Source organism: Chelmon rostratus, chromosome 13 (genome assembly GCF_017976325.1).
Source record: "Chelmon rostratus isolate fCheRos1 chromosome 13, fCheRos1.pri, whole genome shotgun sequence".
In the NCBI taxonomy this organism is placed as follows: Eukaryota; Metazoa; Chordata; class Actinopteri; order Chaetodontiformes; family Chaetodontidae; genus Chelmon; species Chelmon rostratus.
Window position 1 is genome coordinate 19617846 of NC_055670.1, and position 19762 is coordinate 19637607.

General features: G+C 42.3%; 1 protein-coding gene across 1 annotated transcript in view; it reads right to left on the reverse strand.

Moving 5' to 3' along the window:
- Positions 1-194: 194 nt before the first annotated feature.
- Positions 195-19762, reverse strand: part of LOC121616660 (fibronectin-like) — a 39635-nt gene continuing 20067 nt past the window's right edge. Inside the window, exons 14-50 of the mRNA XM_041951542.1 lie at positions 18323-18444; positions 17968-18136; positions 17522-17707; positions 17201-17329; positions 16898-16987; positions 16613-16807; positions 14413-14691; positions 13866-14129; positions 13260-13354; positions 12687-12855; positions 12443-12529; positions 12010-12201; positions 11230-11502; positions 10526-10640; positions 10341-10417; positions 10171-10260; positions 9757-10023; positions 9542-9658; positions 9232-9396; positions 8934-9089; positions 8684-8797; positions 8285-8554; positions 7912-8123; positions 7365-7452; positions 6984-7169; positions 6735-6824; positions 6186-6377; positions 5977-6066; positions 4922-5030; positions 4568-4787; positions 4212-4382; positions 3989-4127; positions 3684-3851; positions 2582-2707; positions 2210-2316; positions 1880-1999; positions 195-1614 (exon numbers count right to left, since the gene is read on the reverse strand). Coding sequence (XP_041807476.1) covers positions 1546-1614; positions 1880-1999; positions 2210-2316; positions 2582-2707; positions 3684-3851; positions 3989-4127; positions 4212-4382; positions 4568-4787; positions 4922-5030; positions 5977-6066; positions 6186-6377; positions 6735-6824; positions 6984-7169; positions 7365-7452; positions 7912-8123; positions 8285-8554; positions 8684-8797; positions 8934-9089; positions 9232-9396; positions 9542-9658; positions 9757-10023; positions 10171-10260; positions 10341-10417; positions 10526-10640; positions 11230-11502; positions 12010-12201; positions 12443-12529; positions 12687-12855; positions 13260-13354; positions 13866-14129; positions 14413-14691; positions 16613-16807; positions 16898-16987; positions 17201-17329; positions 17522-17707; positions 17968-18136; positions 18323-18444 — 5708 coding nt within the window. The 3' untranslated portion in view covers positions 195-1545. The remainder of the gene's footprint in view (positions 1615-1879; positions 2000-2209; positions 2317-2581; positions 2708-3683; positions 3852-3988; positions 4128-4211; positions 4383-4567; positions 4788-4921; positions 5031-5976; positions 6067-6185; positions 6378-6734; positions 6825-6983; positions 7170-7364; positions 7453-7911; positions 8124-8284; positions 8555-8683; positions 8798-8933; positions 9090-9231; positions 9397-9541; positions 9659-9756; positions 10024-10170; positions 10261-10340; positions 10418-10525; positions 10641-11229; positions 11503-12009; positions 12202-12442; positions 12530-12686; positions 12856-13259; positions 13355-13865; positions 14130-14412; positions 14692-16612; positions 16808-16897; positions 16988-17200; positions 17330-17521; positions 17708-17967; positions 18137-18322; positions 18445-19762) is intronic.

A 19762-nucleotide genomic window follows, 5' to 3' on the forward strand; every position in this document is an offset into this window, starting at 1 on the left:
ACTCGAAAACTCGTTGAAATCCTTCAGTTATCTTATCTCACGGAAACTTATGTCCGGTTATTTCAGGTTATTGACAAACAATTCAAATCTTGCTGCAGCGTTTTGGTTCCTGAACTCATGGTATCCAAATTAAAAGTCTGTCAATCTTCACCTGAGAACATGGAAAATATTCCAAAAAAACTCAAAACAATTGGTTGGGATTTTTTTTTTTTTAGTTTATTAAAAAGATTCAGTCCACAGTAGTTCAGATTTTGGCACCAACAATATAAAAACAAGTTAATCAAAAATAAAGTGTACACCCCAAAAAAGCATTGAACAAAATGCCTGAATAAAAAAGGGATAAATAAAAGAAATGAATAAAATAAAAAAATACAAACATTTATGTAATTAACATGTCTTTCACTTAGAAACAATGATGAATTTTCCAATACATTTTTGAAACAGTTTAACTTTTGGTCAGTCAGCTTTTGCTTTATAGACTTTTTTTTAGGTTCTATACCATATGTACTTTTTAAAACACCCACATTACACATCACAGAACTACATGCTGACGTCAACAGCCTGTACTGTAATAAGCAAGGCAACAAGGCAAGGCAAGGCAACATTTTTTAATCCCAACCCAAAAGTAACAGTGCTTATCTTTTTAAGGGAGGTTTGTTGTTTTGAATTTCTTGGAATTTAAAGAGAAATCTTAATGACCCGTTGCACTGCTCATCAAAATATAGGGACACTGACCACAGAGAGACAGACAGGACACTTACAACTGTAATCCTTCATTGCAAAAAATAATGATTAAAGTTCATAAAAACTGTCCTATCAACCCTATTTAAATCTGAGTGTCATGTCTGTCTAAGTCTCAGGCAAGAATGGAAATACTGTACGGCTTTGGAATTCCTTTGCACTAAACTAGCACTCTTCTAATATGGAAATGTCTATGGGCCCAGAAAATGAATTATATTATTAACTACATGTTTTCTAAATATATATCAGTCACAGTGAGACTCAAAATCACAGGAAATGCAATGAACGCAATAACAGTTATTATCAGGGTATAAAATCAGACACATTTGAAGTGGTGTGTTTTCTCTTGGACAAAGGAAGACGGAATGTTTTAATAAAAATAAAATAAAGTCCCAATGCAAAAATAAAAATACACAACCATACTGCATCTGGTGTGTGTGTGTGTGTGTGTGTGTGTGTGTGTCAGCAGTATGTTTGGGGTAGGCAGGTTTGAGGTGATAAAGCAGCAGGGTTTGTGCTCTGACACAAAAATTCGTCGGAAGGTGAAATCCTTGTTTTTACTGAAGAAGAAAGGATCACAACCAACATGGAAAGTTGGACAGATCTTTGAAAAGGCACAGGGGTTGGTGTAGAGAAAAGTCTTGTTAAGGCACTTAAATTTGGTGAGGGGAAACCTTTAAGGCACAGATCTGATGGAAATGTCTTCTTTTAAAGAAAGCAGGAGGAGGTTTCCTTCTTGAAGTGGTCGCGACGCTGTGAGGGGTCTCACTTCTTTGTCCTCCTTTACTCAAACTCCCCTCGTCTCTACTCTGAGGGACTGATAGCGTCTGCAAGCAACTCCGGCCTCAAACACTCAATCGGACATTGGATGTTCTGGACAGCAGAGACGGGGGAGGGGGAGAAGAGAGGCTTTATTAGCTTTGATTGGATTTAAAGCAGTATCTTTTAAAACAATGAGAAATTACAGATCACAAAGAACTATGCTGAATTTAATACGCAGTAATTTTTATATTTGGTGAGTAGATGCTGATATTATTGAATTTGAAGGATTGGTGGAAATAAATGAAACAAAATGGAATTGAAGTTGTTTGAGTATGTTGACAGCTGTGACTAATATTAACCTATTTGTTTCACTGACCAGTTTGCGTAGAGCGTTTTCCCTGTAGCGGTCGAAGACGTCTGAATGAACAGGCTGAAGGAGGTCAGCGTCCACATCAGTCTGTCCTCCCGGCCTTCTGCAGTTCTCACAACGCCAGCCCTAACAGGTGAGAGGGAGAGGTTAACGTACACACACAAACACAGTGTGATCACAGGGACTCCATAATGTAGCTCTGATGGTGAATAAAGACACACACACACACACACACACACGCAAAAAGGAAGAGACAGAGAATTTGCACTTGTACTTTTTAGTGCTATCCATAAAGCACTGGTTTGTTTGCACATGCACACATGCAGTGTTACACACCTGTTGTCCTCCATGGCAGGTACAGGTACAGATGGCGCCCAGGTATTCCTTCTGCCACTGGTTTCCCACCTGGTACATTTTCCCATCATCGTAACAGGTCGAGTCATCTGGAGGGTAGGAGTTACACATTAAAGATCCAGAAAGTTTTGTATTTATGCATTATCAATTAATTTCATAACAGACATGAATGGAGAATTGAATATGAAGTCATAAGAAAATATATTATAGAAATATTTGACACAATTTCAATTTATTTTATGGCACATGACTTTCTAAACTGAACTAAACAGAATCATCTTGTATCATGTTATGACTTCAACTGTGTATAGGTCTAGTTGTGTTTTGTGTGTGTGTTTGTCTGTCTGTACTTACGGGGTTCACATTTAAATTCTCCCTTGCCGTTGCCCAGGCACGTGCAGCTCATCATGTGGCCGTTCTCAGCATGGCGGTCCCACTTCTCGCCGATGCGGTAGTTATTGCCGTTGTCATGACACCACTCTGAAGGAGGGAGGAGAAGTAGAGAAAGGGAGGATAAAGGGGGCGAGGGAGAGGAGAAATGCATGCGGGTGGCATGGACAAGGAATAAGGTTGGATCAATGGCGAGTACAGGGAGAGCAAAGTGTAGAATGTGGAGGAAAGAAAGTGAAGTGGATATATAAGTTCATCAGTTAATGCGGAGAGCAGCCAAACAAAATCCAACAGTTCAAATGTTTCCTCTTCACACTGCAGAGAAAGATTAACAACATTCACAGATCCTGATTTTAAATTCACAATCTCTGTAAAACAAGCATACATCACAATCTCTGAAGTGGTGCAAAAAACAGGCCTACTCCTTCATTGAGCAACATACTTTGTACTTCAAACAACATGTTATCACATCATTTGCATTAAACAGTGGGAACACACACACATAAACATAGAGACAGTGAAATGACTTTGATCCTATGGCAAATGGACGGTGATCTCAGTTTCTGGTATCGTCGTGTTAGCTACTGTATACGGACAATACAAATAACTGAGACTTGTGCTGGCCAGTTAGCTTAGCTTAGCTTAGCTCCTGTCTGCCCTCTTACTGTGATGCATTCACAGTTTGCACAGGCAGAGCAGGGAGACCAGCATGGGCAGACTACAGACAAAGGAAACAAATTATCATCTTGATGATGAACTTAAATAGTATCTGAAAAACTGTAACACTGTTATACATGTAATGATCTATTTATCAACGCAGAGGCTGCCCATGCCGGCGTTTTATTACTGATCGCTGCTGCACATAGAACACTAACTGTTCCGTTCTATGGCTTTAACTGTAAGGAATTTATAATCTGTACTATGCATAATATATTTATTAATGTATAGTTTTGTTTATGATTTCATCTTATAAATTCCTCTTGAGTAAATCACATAGAATTATTTGATTTCTAATTCCATGGTGTGTTTGCAAAGCATGCTGGGATGGTGTTATTAAGCCACTCACTGGATGAATCACACCTAAAATGTCCACTGCCCAGCCCCAGGCAGCGGCACCACAGCTTGAAGCCCGTCTCAGACATGCGCTCCCACTCTGAGCCCACCTCATGGTAGGTTTGTGTGAACGTGTCGTAGCACACATCCCGGTTGGCGGTAATGGGGATGTCACCTGGAACTGAGGGATGGAAGAGAAACAATACGTTTAGAAGAGAACCACCTGATGTGGTTTACCTTGTCCTAACTTGTTATGGCTGATGATTCACACAATATGCTAATTCTCTCTGAACGCTTTGTCAGTGTGGACTACTGTACCAGCATTGCCAACGGTCACAACTTCCTCCAAAACCTTCTCTTTAGCCCCGCCCGTCATGGCCTCTACAACGACGTTATAAGAAGCTCCAGATGTCAATCCGATCAGCGTGGCACTGTTGGAGGTGCCAGGAAGACGCATCTGTATGGAGGAAGACAACATTAACAAGTGGTCCTAACATCTCCAGCAGTAAATATGGCTGCGCATGGCTATGTATGTGTTTACCTGGAAGCCCCTTTCCTCCAGGTGTGTAATAGGGTTACAAGACACCTCATACTCTGAAGTCTGAGGAACAGGTTGCCAGGAGATGGTTGTGATTGTCTGTGCTTCTTGGGGTAACTCGGTTTCATTTTCGGGAAAACCAAACGCAAGACCTGGCAGAGGACCATCGCTCACCTACAGGATCAAACAGTACAGAGATAAGGTGAGGTCGTAAAATCAATCAAAACTCACACGTTAAAAATACGCCTTTGTATTCTGTCTTGAAGAATTAGCTGCTAATGTTGAAGCAACCCTGTTGTTTAGTTTCAAATTCTATATTGAGTCATTAAGACAGATTCACAACATATAGTCTCACACACCTTGACCAAGGGTACTCTGTTTCCATCAGGGCCTGCTACAGGAATATAGACCAGGGGTTCTCTTAGAGTCGGTCTCTGGCCTTCTTTGGGTCCACCGTAGGGGCCATGAAATCCATTATTGGGGCCTAGGTTCTGGTACTCTGTATAGATGTGCTGGCCCTGCTGACCAGGTTGGCTCTGGCCACTAGTACCAGCCAAGTGAACGTGGTTGGAGTCAAAACTGGACACACAAAGACAGAGCGAAGAGGAAGGAATAAGTATAAGCGATGCGAATTGGGAAAAAGCACAGACGAAAAAAAGAGAAAAAAAATGCATTTTTGTGCCTAATTAATAATTTGATATGTCGGTTCTTACATCTTGTCATTGAAGGACTCTGGAACATCCAGGATATCAGTGGTGGGTCGGTGAGGAACAGGAAGCTGAGGCAGCTCGGGAACCAATAGTTGATGATCTGTAGCTGGCTCTGATTGGACAAGATACATATGTATGCTAGCTGTTAGAAGCAGGCAAAGCAAATATACACATCCACTGGCCGAATTTCTAGCAGGTAAAAAAAAATAAGATGGTTGTGTTTCCACTGGTTGGTTCTATAGTTGTTCTTGAGTGGATTAAACCAAATTCCTCTAGCTGTTTAGCTGCAGTCCATTTTGGGTACTGACCCCCAGCCTGAGAATCCACATATGTAGATTTTCCCACGAGGGCTTTCCCACGCCTTAATATCAGTGTTTAGTGTGGAAGAATATAAATAACAATAAATGACAAAGGCTACATGCTGTAAATCTACTTTAGCAGCAATTAGAGGGAAAAGCCAGCAGAGGGCAGCAGAGTGTAGCTCTCAAACACACAGAAAACATAGAGATTATTGCTTATTTCTTCATACTTTCCCAAAATTTAAATAGCAACATTGTGGCTTAAATTTTAGACAACAAGTTAAACAAGTTTAATAACGATGTCAATTTTTCACAACAATCATGACAAACAATCAGAGCAAGTTTTCTCCTGGAGATTACTTCATCTAGTTAGTGCAAGTCTTGGCACAATGCCTAAAAGTGGGTGCAATAAAGACAGCCAATAATGCTGTATTTTATGGTTTTATCTACTTTTTTGTGGAAAGACTAAATAGCAGCTAGTGTTGTCATTATTCCACAAAACCAGTAGTACATAATACCCCCAGAATATCATAATTTAGGATCAAAGGGTTATAGGGATACAGTTTTCATCATCATCCTGTTTCTATGAAACCACAGGAGAAGGTAGAATGTCAAAACTACCTTTTCACATTGTCACAATTTCTTAATATTTTTAACAAAGGAGAAGTCTACGCTTTAATGAAAGAGAAAAGTCAGAGTGAAATATCTAAAGTTTGCATGGGCCGTTGATACTAGAAGGTAGATGATGGGTGTACTTACGTGTTCTGGCTTTGCCCACTAAAGGTGTGCTTCTCAAAGCATTCTGCAGGGCCACAATCTTAATGACATACTCGGTTCCTGGTTTCAGACCTATGGCAAAACAAAAATACACAGAAAAAGTATGAAAATTTGTCTTTCACCATCAATGCATTTGCAGGTCAGTATATTCCATTCATCCGTGTACAGTAAGTCTCATGCTCCACGCTCACCATTGATGATGGCGTAGCTCTGGCCTGCATGGGGTCTAGGGGTAAGCTCTCGAGGCAAACCCCCGGCCTCCTCATAGGTGACATAATACCCAGTAACCCCTGGACTGCGCGATGGCTCCCAGGTGAAAGAGATGCTGTTAGGGTTCAGGGAGGTGAAGCGGATATTGGTGGGTGGGATGACCACCGGTTTGGCTGGAAGAGACAGACGAGCAAGTAAGTACTCATAAACTCATTCACGACATGTTACTTTGAGCAACATGTTTGGATAACCAGGTGCTAATACACTTATACTAACTACAACTAATACTGAAGCATAACAAAGTCTCTCCAAAATACTGGTTTGTAAATACTTTTGTGTGTATTGTGATAAAAATTCTAGAATTTGAGGCAGACTGTGTTAAGTTGTTGTAAAATCTCCTCTCCATGTATATGTGTTGTTTTGTTACCAATATTTTAATATATATATTTACACATTGATATATATTTCTTGCCATCATTGCAGTGATGTTAACTGTCACACTACAGTGTAGGATAGAGCTTAGTGGTTACCTGTGGTGGCAGTGAGTGTGAGAGGTGGGCTGCGTCCATTTCCTTTCAGCGTATAGATGTTGATCTTGTAAGTGGTGCCTGGCTCCAGACCTGATGTGAAGATGCAGTGACAGGTTAGGAGGGACTGTGTGTGCTTGTGTGCAATAATACTAAGAATTTGATGTTATGATTGAATTCTAACATATTCTTACTGCTGCAGGTTTACACGACATCTTTGTGTATTTAAATGCTTGTGTGAGCTCTGTGCACCTGTAACAGTGTATGAACGCAAGTCAGGGCCGATGGTCTTTTGAATGGGTACGTAGCCTGTAGGGAAGGAGGTAGGCGTGGCCTCAACCAGGAAGCCAGAGATGGTTTCTGTCTTGGAGCGCCAGGTCAGAGTGATGGACGAGTCGTTAACATCAGAGATTCGCACACGACGAGGCGGGCTAATGTCTTAAGGTAGATAAAGACAAAGAGTAAAGTAAGTTTATTTTTTTTTAATGATGCAATAAACACAGAGTGACAAGACCACTATACAAAAACCGTAACAATGTATCTGTAACATCTCTCAGTTTTCATGCATGAAAACAATGCATTTATTTGTCAGAATTTCAGTATTTGAGTTATGACTATGAGTTAGAGACTCACTCTCCAGAGTGGTGACCTCTCCTTGGACCGGCCTGCTGGTCAGAGAGTTTTTCAAGGCATAAACATGGACTTCATAGGCAGTTGCAACCTAAGGGAGATGGAGAAAAAGAGCAAAAACTGTACTGCACAGTCACCACATGACTGAGTATTATGGCTTCAGCCACACTATATGTGTGTGTGTCCCCACAGGTATGAGTCTGCCTATATATTGTGTTTGTGTGTGCGCGCTGAAGCTGAGGCTGAAACTTCATAGTAGGTTACCAACGTAAAACTTTTTATATTGGTTTCTTGAGCAGAAATGTTTCTGTTATTTCTCAAAAGTCTAAAAATCAACTTGTTGACACCTGAAATTTACCACTATATAATATGTCAGTGAGGATGCACAATTTGTCTTAGTTTTGCTGTTGTTGCAATGTAATGGAGAGCAAAGAAAAGACAGCATTCAGTGCGATGGCTATTCTGCAAGTCTATTTTCATACTCTTTTAACATAAATGGAAACCAACACGCATATGGGTCCTTCATGCACACTCAGAGACCCACACTCACCATGAGTCCAGAGATGTGTGCCTGTGTGGTGTCTGGGGCCAAGTTGATCTCCTTGGTAGGACCGCTCTTGTTCTTTGGGTTCACAACCACACGGTAGCCTGTGAGGCCCGTTAGCCCAGTTAGTCGGTTTTCCTGACCCGGCACAGCCCAGTGCATAGTGAAAGAGGTCGGGCCAACCTGGGAGAACCGGAGGTTGGTGGGGGGTGAGATGGCTGGAGGGAGGAAAGAACATAAGAAGAGGGACGCTGTCAAGTACAGAAAACCCAAAATAAACCTTCTGTTTGGTTTCTGAACTGCATCCTTCACTTTCTCTTATCTGTACTATATTATTTACCTAAAAAATACAACATCTACAGCTAATTTGCTTCCATACCTGTAGCTTGTGTCCCCACCAGTGGTTTGCTGGCTGTGTCATCATGCAGAGCGATGACTTTCACGGTGTATTCAGTGCCGGGTTGCAGACCATAAATAACAGTGGACTCAGCATCTCCTCTGGGAGCTGGGCGCAGCTCTCTCTCACCCTCCTCTGGACTTGAGTACAAGACCCGGTAAGATGTAACAATTCCCTCAGGACTGTCCCAGGTGATTCGCAGTGAGGTGGAATCGATGTCAGAGAAGGTCAGGTCCTTGGGATGGTCTACATCTAGAGAAGGGTGGTAAGGTGGTGGGGTTGGAGAAGTACAGGGAGAGGTCAGGAGGTTGTTTTTCAATTTGTGAAAGTTTGGCGAACAATGTTTCACAAGTACTTTTCTAAAAAAGTGCAACTTCTTACTTGTTAAGGCATTCACCACCAGTGGAGAGCTCTCTCCATCTTGTCCAAGAGCATACACACTCAAAATGTATTCTGCTGTGGGCATCAGTCCTGAGAAGGTAATCTCTGTCTGGTCTGGAAAAGGATACAAAAACAGGGGGAAAGCAAAACATATATTAGATTTAACTGAGGAGCAAGAAACAAGACTAAAAGTTTGGAGCTAATCAAGCTTTAAAATACTGACACAACACAGCATGTTTGAGGACCATACCTGGAGCCACCACCTCAGTGAAAGACGGTCCCTGCCCATTTCTGGGGACCCCAGTCACCCTGTATCCCTTGATTGGGCCCTGGGCAGGGCTCCACCTCACTGTGACGCTGTTGTCATTCACGTCCATCACCTCCATTTCAGAGGGAGAGTCGACACCTAAGAGAGGAGGATGAAAAGATGGAGAGAAGAAAAGCTGTGAGTGGAAACAGAGGCAGAATCACTAAAACAGGTGACTGTGTTGTGCCTCTGGGAGCATTTGTGTGTGTGTGTGTGTTTGTAGGTGTATTTGTGTGCATACCTGTCTTATGTGTGACATAGATTGGAGTGCTGGATGCGGGGCTATCTCCTCTCCCAGTTACAGCATAAACAGTGATGATGTAGTCAGTACCAGGCTTCAGATTGTTGATTGTGGCGGTGGACTGAGAGCCAGGCACTGTGAACTCCTTGGGATTACTGTGACCTCCTGGATAAAAGATGGGATAAATGTTAAACAAATGTTTCTCTCAGCAATTTCCAAATATAATATGTACACAATAAATCAAAACCGCATGAACTAGAAAAGGAAAAAGTCATAAAATCACTCTCTTAAGACATTATTTCTAGCTCACCTGTCTCTCCATGAGTGATCCTGTAGTAGCGCACGGTGACAGGTGGGGCGTCCCAGCGGACCGTGATGCTGGTGGGGGTGGAATCTAGCACTTCCAGGTCTGTGGGAGCATCAGAGACTGGGGAGAGAGTGAAACACCAATACATAAACATGTCACCATGTTGATGAAATGGTGAATAACTGGAGGAAATCAAGTATTAAATCAGGATTTCGTACTTGTCTTCTGTTTTCCACTGAGCGGAAGGCTCTCTAGCGTCCGGCTCACGGCGTAGATGTTGACCAAGTACTCAGTGTCTGGAGTGAGTCCTGTCAGGGTGAAGTGGTTCCTGGAGGGCGGCAGCCTCTCGTCCTTGGCCCTCCCGCCGCTTGCCATCTGGTAACGGATACGGTAACCGGTGATTTTGCTCTGGGGAGCGAGCCAGTGGACGGTAAAGGAGTTGGTGAAGATCTCAGAGAAACGCAGGCCAACTGGTGAATCCAGAGCTGAAGAAGGTTAGGAGAAAAAGAAAAAGCTGCATGAAGGTCCAGGTCACCCGACACTTGCATCATATTTGCCATGAAAAAGAAGCCCATTTGCCTATTTCTGGACTGATATACTCCTGTTATTTAATCATATCAGGTGAGACTCACCTGTTTTCTGGGTGCCGACAAGGGGCGAGCTCTCCCTTTGTTCATAAACACACACCACGCTCACCAGATACTCTGTGTTAGGCAGCAAGTCTGTGGACAGGAAAAAGACGTAAATACAAACGTAGTCGTCTGTGTGTTGTTGCGTGTTTTTTGTTTTTGCTCTGACTTACGCCTAAGCACCACGCTGTTACTCCCGTCTGTAACGCTGGTTTCTGTAATGTCATCTTCATCGTCAATGGGGTGATACCTGAATAATAAGTATACATGTATAAAAATCAGGGTGTATTCAAGAGAACGTCTGAATCAGAAACAAACAACACAGTGCTTTAAGAACATTTAATGTTTCTGTTTGTACCTGATGAAAAAGTTGCTGATGCCAGCTGCGTTGGGGACACGGGGAGACGCCCAGGTGACTTCCATACTGTCTGACTCAACCTGGCCGAAGCCCAGATTAGTGGGGGCGGGTACAGCTATTGCAAAAAAATTTTAAAAATCATGTTAGATGCTCAGAGAATTTTATTAACTCTATGCAGGTGTGAGAAAGCAAATAAGGAGAGAAAATAGATGTGCACAAAGACATGTTTTAAAGGGTAGACTGTGTTTCATGCGTGTGTCAGTCTGAATTCGTGTCTGAAGTTTTATGACATCTTAAAAGTGAGAGAACAAGCAGTGTTTGCATTTGGGGGCAAAATGGGCTTCAGTGTGCTAAAACCCCTCAACTGAAACCAGATGGTCCACATACACACACACAAACACACACACGCAGAGGATCATTAAACTGACAACACAGCATGCAGTGCAATTACATCAGCAACTTAAAAGGTTTGCTTTGAAGAGCCATAACTTAGGGTTAATAAGAACCTTATTACCTTATATAACTTAGTACACACAATTTGATTTGGGACTCCCTTGCAGCCAGCTCAAATCATCTATCTACCTAAAGGATAGTTGGTATTCTTATTTATAACTGAATGGCTCTTCCAGCAGGAAAAAGTATGTGCTTTTAATTATATCAGTAAGAAAGGAAATATTTTCAGTTTGGTGGAAACATGATCTTACAGGTCTGCTGGGTGAATGTGGTGGGCTCGCTTTCGCCATTCTTCGTCACAGTGATGACACTAATGTCGTAGTCGATGCCAGGCTCCAGCCCGTAGACCGTATAGTGGCCGGTCGTCGGCAGAACTATGTCTTCAAAGATTGGTACGCTCTCTCCAGCTGCCACCACCGTGATCCTGTATCCAGTGATGGCTGTGGTGTTGAGCGGTGACCAGCGGAGACCGATGCTGGTGTCGCTCACGTCTTTGAAGGTGAGGTCCTTCAGCTGTGGGACATCTTTGTAGGTGGAGAGAGGAAAGAACGAGAGACGACAACAGAAACACCACACAAACGAGAAAAGAAGGCGGAAGGAAAGGGATGGGGTTGGACACGAGGGCCAGAAAAAGGAAACCAACAGACAAAAAGACAGGAGCGGTGGTCAAGGCGAGCAGTTTAAATTGTCTACTTCCAGTACGGTGAGATATTCAACATATCCCACCAATGGAAGAGCTAATGCAAAGCTGATTTCCCTGGTATATATTGCCATCGAGTGAGGTTTTAACTGTTATTCAATGAAGCATCTCCATTGAAAATTCTTAATATATACCCAGGCTATACTGTGCATTAGTGTTGTAGTGTCAAGCTAAGTCAGAGCAGAGCTAGTATCTGTTAATTGTTGAAAGCTAATGCGTTATTTTAGCATACTGACTTACAACATAATGTGTTAAATGAAAAATGGGCTTTTGTGAATGACTGCACTCTTACCGTTTACCTACAATGACTATGAGTTCACCTGTCACCCACCTGGTGTAATGGTAGTTGATATAGGAGTGCTCTCCATATCATCCTTAACAGCAACAACACTGACGTTGTACTCCACTCCTGGGCTGAGGTTCTCCAGGGTGCAGGAGTTCTGCCCTGCCTCCACAAACTCCTCCACACTGTTTCCTTGCTGCCCATTGGTGGGAGTGCATGTCACTCTGTAGCCAGTGAGGTCTTGAAGGAAGAGAGGAGAAGAAGGAAAAGGTTCACAAAATCGGATTAGAAATGTTTTTAAGAGACTATCACAAATCAATGAACAAAAAGGAGAGAAATCAATCCACCTTCAAACAGTTTTATTAAAGGACAGATAAGAGAGACACACTATTGCAGTACGATGTTAGATTAATTATTTGTAATCTGTTCAATGTTTTCAGATTGTTTTTCATGCCCTCTGGGTATGCAGGTGTGCGTGTACCTGGTGTACTGGCCCCGTTCCACTGGACTGTGAGCTCTCCGGTGCCCGGGTTAGACTCCAGGCTGAGATCAGTTGGAGGAGACACAGCTGGAGATGAAGAAGAAAAAGAGGAGTCAGAGGAGGAGGAATGTAATAAGAGAACTAAAACAGAGACATTGGAGGAACAAAGAAAACAGCAGGAAATAAAAAGGAACAAACAGGAACGAACAGGTGACAGAGTCAGTATTTATTGGTTAATTCTTACGTGTGACAACACGGCGTGTGATCGGGGTTCCCTGCTCATGGCCGTTTACGACGGGCTGGACGCTGTAGGTGTACTCCACTCCCGGAGTCAGGCCAGAAATGTAAATACTCCCTGAGTCAGAGGTCACGTCTCTGGGGGCTTCTCCGCCCTGACTGGGACGTACTGTTAGCTAAAAGATAAATGCACACAGAGTCAGAGACACAGCACAGAGAGAGAGACATGGACTGGGGGTACAGGAGGTAAAGGTCAGAGGTCAATGTTTTCCCAAGAACATGGAAGCCAGTAGAACATTCTCATGTCTGGTGTGAAATATTCTGACCAGGCAGATTTATCTGTGGTCTATCTGTGGTTCCTGTGTTAAGCAACTCCAATGAGGCCTACACTTAACCAGGAATAACTGGAATGTGCTTTCCACAGCAAACAGAAGGGTATTAATTTGCATATCAAGACAATCACACAATCCAGCTATTGACTTTAAAAGGACAGAAGAGGAAACAGGGTCACTTTTATTAATAAAAATAAAAACACATATATATAATAAAACTTTGTGTTATGTATCTGCAATGAGTGTACCTTGTATCCAATGCGGGGAACTGGAGTCCAGGAGATTATGATGGAGGTGTCGGTCACGTCAGTGCTGAAATGAGGAGCGTTGCCCATTGGCGGGTCTACAAACACACAGAGGGAAAGTGTGTTTCTGATCAGTGTCATGGTATGCAAGAAGATATAAGCATCCCCTAGTGTGCACATTTGCTGTACATATGAGTGTATGCTTATTCAGAAGATTGCATCTAAAACTCTGGTTCAAAAAAGTTGCGATGCTCCATAAAATTTAAATGAAAACAGAATGCAATCATTTGCAAATGAAACGTGTTCAATGTGTGCTCCTGAGCCCATGTAGAAACATCATCTATACAATCACGTGTTCACAAAGAGGTGAACCTCGCTCCATCCTTTCCAGGATGCTCCTTTCATACTCAATCATGATACTATCACCTGCTACCAATCAGCCTGTTTACCTGTGGAATGTTACTCATGCTTAATGATTGATCTTGGCTTTTGAGGGCTGATATCAGTCCTAATATCTTTAAAATTTTTATAAGATGACCATTGCCAATATTTTGTGAGAATATTCTACATGATCACCATAAGCACAAGCATAATAAATGCATCACTCACTTGTGGTAAATACAGCGGTCTCTCCTTCACTCAGTGTATTGTCTTGCTCTGCGTGTAGTGTAGCGGAGTACTCTGTATTAGGCTTCAGGTTGAGGAGGGTGTACTGAGACAGGCGAGCTGGCAGGCGCAGCTGCTTGGGGTTGGAGCCCTCAACAGTGAGGAAGAGCCGGTAGCCTGTGATTTTGGCACGAGGGGCAAACCACATCATCACAGCACTGTCCTCGGTCACATTGGTGAAATGGATATCTGTGGGAGCATCGGGCTCTAAAAAGAGAGACGTCAATAAACACTGTTAGACATGAACAGTTTGATTGTGTAACGTAATTAAGGTTTTAAAGGCCATAGTTTAATATTATTTTGTAAAAATCACAAATACTTTATATCACAGACAACCATTTTACAAAGCACATTATAAACCTTTCATTTGTTTCTACACAGTAGCTTGTTTCAATTAATTTCACTTGGGAATGAAAATCAACCTGTAATAAACTGATTTTTGTGTGAGCAGTCATTTCCCTGCAGGCCTGAGGGCATCAGTCATACTCACTTGTAGTTTGCTCCCCAATAAGCGGCAAACTTTCCTCTCCGTTGTGAATGGTGTAGATGCTGAAGCGGTACAGTGTTCCAGGCTGCAGGTGTGACACCTCAATGTAGGAGTTCTGACTGACAGGCAGAGTCATCTCCCTCTGTGGAGAACCAGACTCATCTATGGGGACGACGGTGACCCGGTAACCTGAGACGTCGCCGGCTGGGCTGGACCAGGTCAGAACGATTTTTTTATCTGACACCTCGAAGAACTGCAGGTCTGTAGGAGAAGTCACTTCCTCTGCGAACAGAAAAAAAAAAAAAAAACAACAAGTTAGCAAGAAAGTTCTTCATCATTCTCAGGTGTCCAACGCTATTTTTTGGGGGCAAAACCACACTTTGCTTTAACAGCACCACAAGAAGATAATATGTCCTAACATGGCATCGCATTCATTCCGCAGAAGGTTGCTCACCCAGTGTATATGGGTACCCATAATGCATGTGCATTAATGCCTTTCCCGTTCTCTTTCTTTCTTAGCTTAAGGAAACATGCATCTGATAAGATTGTTCAGTGCTGAACGAGGCAAAACTCCAACTGTCCTCTCATTGGATAACTGGAATAACTCTTATGCAGCTGTTAGATATAAAGCTGGGGAATGCATGGAGAAATTTGTCATTTTTGAGAGGAGGACCAATAACTTGTCAGAATATATGTCAGCTTAGGTTAGAGCATGTTGTTTATATGCTCTACGGATAACTTGCTGAGTGACAGTTTTAGTCCTTGATGCCTCTTTCTACCTTAACAACAGACAATAAAATGGAAACTCACTGGGACACAATTCTAAATATTATTTGCTAAACAAGGTAAGATATAGGGAAATGAAATTCAAATACATCTGAATGTCATCACGTAGTGGCTGCGCCTCTTTTCATCTTGCAGCATATTAAAAACGATTTAAAAATAAGCTTTTGATATGTCATTGAATATCCTTGGAAAAACAAACATTGCTTTTATATTGCATATCATCAAAATACACACTATTTTATTCATGCATAATTACCTCAAGGGTGCAACCATATAAACAGAATTTCTGCAAGGTGCCGATCCATTACACTGCTTCATATTTTGGACGGGATGGCAGAACACACACAAACATCTTCAATTTATAAGCAATAGGAAAAAAGAACTATTTGGCTTGTGAAGGCACAAGGTGAGAGATGAAAAGACAAAAAGAAAGGTCGAAATGAGTACATAAAGCTGTCTGGCCTGTGCACGAACTTTATGTCAGGTATAAGTGTGTAATGATTTGGTTCAATGCAAGTTTAACTGCTTAAAAATAATGTAATGGTTCTATGATAGCATATCATATGGCACTGTATGCGGTGGGCAGTGGTGTGTGCAGCTCAGACCACTTATCATGTGCAGACTTAGCACATTTGTAGTGTACACTGTACATCTGCCACAGAGGAGAGGGCTTAACTTGTCTGTCCAAAGATGGCAGCACACACTCTCAACTAGGTCATGAATCTTTATTCCATCGCACAGACTGCACAAACAACCACACACATACACACACACACCCACACACACACACACGCACACACACACACACTTCCAGCATCTGCTCAACTGGCCCAACAGCATGTTCGACCTGGCAGACTGAGGAGTTTTACATAACTCCAGTGCAGCAGAATAAGAGCGCAACAGCTGTGAACTCAATGACTTCACTTTCCATTGGAAAAATCGTCACTTCTACTATTGAGAATTGGACACCTCTACATAAATCACTGACTAGGCCGCAGAATGGCTTACAGCTTGATTCTGGAGGTGTCCTTATGACTACAGTAATAAGAAAAACTCACATGATCATTTTGGTCACTGCACATCAGCTCCGGGTGACAATAGAAATAAGGGACAGAATTTCCTGTTGCATATTAATCTCGACATGTTTGAAAGCACACAAAGGGCCAGCCATTTTCTCCCAAGAGATACATTTCAATCTCTTGGAAGTCACTTTTTAAACCACTATTAGACCAAAACAGTTGCTTAAATATAAATATAGGCATATAAAACCTTTGAGATTAAAACAAACAAAAAAATTATGCTCACTAAAACCTGAATGCACACACATGAAAGCAAGGGCAGACTTGGAAAAAAGACCCAAATATCCTATCAAAATAACAATTAGGTCCCCTTTGTTTCACACATCTCAGTCTTTTACCTGGCAGCGGGTCTCCAGCGGTGTTGACCTGAACAAAGATGGGCTCACTCTCCAGGCTATCCTCCACAGCGTAGATACTGATGTTGTATAGCTTCCCAGGTCGGAGGTCACTCAGGGTCACAGATGTTGCCGTGTCGGGGAGTGTCAGCTCCGTGCTTTCGCCTTCCACTGATGGCGTGTAGACGACACGATAGCCTGCACGGAGGAAGAGACGGCAGAGGTTCAAATTAGCAAAAGAGTGTTGATTAGATTTTGGCTGTGACTGACAATATTGCCATAGCGTACCAGTGATGGGAGCCAGTGGTTTTTCCCAGCTGATCAAAATGGAAGTTTCTCCAACATCCTCCACTTCATGCTCAGTAGGAGCATCAGGTGCTGTGGAACAAATTGTGTGAGAAGGAAAATCACTTTTTTTACTGAATCACTTGATTTGTCATCCCTGGCACATCTTCATTTGGCTGCTCGAAGGTCTCGGATTCAAAACGATATTTCATTTCAACAGCTGTACTTTTTGTGACCTAGATGAAAATGAGAAAAAATATCAGAGGGGGGTGGGAATAGAAAATGAGAGAACATGTGGCTACTAACCAGTGGTTTGTGAAGTAGTAAGAATGAGGTTGTCCTCTCCAGCGTCTGTAACCTCATAGACGTTAACAGTGTACTTCCTCCCAGGTAGAAGGTCATTAATGTTCACTGAGGTAGTTGTTCGAGGCAGGTCTGACAGGAAAGAAAATGTATGCACACATTGGTTTTCATGGAGCAGGATAGTTTGAAGCAACTAACTAAAGGCCTTTTAATCTACGAGAAATAAACACTGTCTTGGTGAATTTTCCCTTATTTTGCATTGCAGCCAAATTACAATGCACCACTACAAAACCCATGTTTGTTTATGTGTATATCTGCACTTACCGAGCACCATGGGTTGTCCACTGCTCTGTCCCTGCTCACTGAGCTCATATTCTACTCTGAAACCAGAAACTGTGTCAGAGGCCGAAACCCAGGAGATGACAAAGCTGCTGGAGGTAATTTCGGTCACGGACTCTGAGATGTCAACCACAGACGGAGGCTGGGTGGTCTCGCCTTGTGATGTAGCCACTACAGGAGAAACAGAGATGGGAAATAACAGAGCTGGCTACTTGCTGTGTCAGAGATCAGAACAGCACTGAGCAGGAAAGTCTAAAAAAGAGTATCTCAGTGAGAAATTCCTGGTTTAAATGAAACAGAATATAAGACACCCATGCATAAACAGGCTTGCACTGAAAAAATAGCCAAATAAACTGGTCAGTATCAACACTGCTGGTTTGACAGTGATGCAGCAACTCCAGCACTGAGATCTGTCAACTCCCTTGACTCACATGATCCGTAAGTGGTGGTAAAGTCGAAGCGTGTGACCTCTTTTCGTCCAAACCGCAACACGCTGATCAGCTGACCCTCGTATGTGATGCCCGGCTTCAGACCAGAGATGGTGTAGGAGTTAAGATGGCCAGGGATCAGCACCTCTCTCCATGGGCTTTGGGTGTTTTTCTGTAAAATGTGATGAAGGAATGTTAGAAAAAAGGAGACGCACCTGTGTTTCAAAGCTTGACATGCAGAACAGAAGCTGAATGTTAGAAAATTTCAGAGGCTGCACCGGCATCAGGCCCAATGGAGAGATGAGCAAGACGAGGCATTGTTTCTTTGCTAACGGTGATGCACAATAAGTAAACTTACCACTCTCCATTTGAGGATGTACTGGGTTATGTGAGCAGACTGTGGGGCGTTCCACTGAATTGGGTGGGAGTTGGGTTGATTTCCAGATTCTGTTATGATCACCTGGACAGGGCGGTGACCACCTGAGACAGAGAGAGAGAGAGAACAAAGGGGGTGAGTAGTTATACAGAACAGACTAGTCCAGAAGTTTCACTGTTCATTATAGAGTAAAGATATGATCATAATGTGATGGCGTGCACAGATTTTCAATGTTGAAAATATCAGATATCTTAATTAAATCTTAACTTTGACAAGCAGACATAAAATCTACCATGGTGACAGACTGACGCCTTTTCTACAACTGGAGAAATTTCAAAAAAAGTTTTACATAACCCAACTTAACAGTGAGTGAGTATCAGTGAGTGTGCAGCAGCATTTTCCTGAACACAACGCAGAAAGAGTGAGGAAAAACTAGCACGTCCCTGTGAGATTCCAGCCCAGATTTCAACTGCTGCAGGGGAGAAAACTCTTACCCTATTTTCTCTACTCTTGAACCTTCTCTGTTTCATCGTGTTTTCTAACCTTCCCTGTTCTCCTGGATATTAAGCGTATTATGCTGGAGTTCATTAATAGTTCATTTATGAAACAACAGCATTTACAGGTCACTTTACAAATAAAAAAATCCTCTGATTTGAACACACCTGCAATCAGCAGAACAATCAGCTGAGTTTATCTGAATTGAACAGATGATGATAAAAATGCTAGATTGAGTAGAAGAATATTAAATAATTACAATCAAATATGACCTTTTTGTCAAATATACCCTGAAAAATCATGGAAATACTTGCATCTCATGATAGCATCACGCAAAGTAATACGACAATGTTTTACAAACAACGAGCACCCAAGAAGAAAAGAATGCTGGAACAAAAATTGTTGGAAGCAATGAAGACGTGTGAGAAAACCGCTTGTAAAAACAATACAGCAGAGCTGATGACAGAAACTCTTGTGCTGGATAAGCTCATTTACAGTCCTCGAAACATGGGATTCGATGCTTAACAGAACTATTCAAGTCTTGCTTCACACAGCCAGATAACATTCAACAGCTGACCCATGTCTACGTATGCACATCTGTTAGTGGATTCCTTCGAAAACCGTGTCGTTCCCACATGTGACAGCACACTGAATAAACCTGGGTTCTGTATTACAAAAACTGGCTGTGTATCAACTTACCAGACAATGCATGAAATAATACAAGTTAAATACCAAAGGCTTAACAGATTAGTGGATATGAAAGATGAAAGATTACATCAGCAGAAGCTCAAAATTGCACAAAATCTTTACTAGTTTCGGAAATGAGAAAAGGTATCAAGTCATCTTTAATGTAAACAGAAGTCATGTGGTGAGCAGACCCCTGACATGAGCTGTGCTGATAGAAACTGGTAGCGTCTATAAAGAACT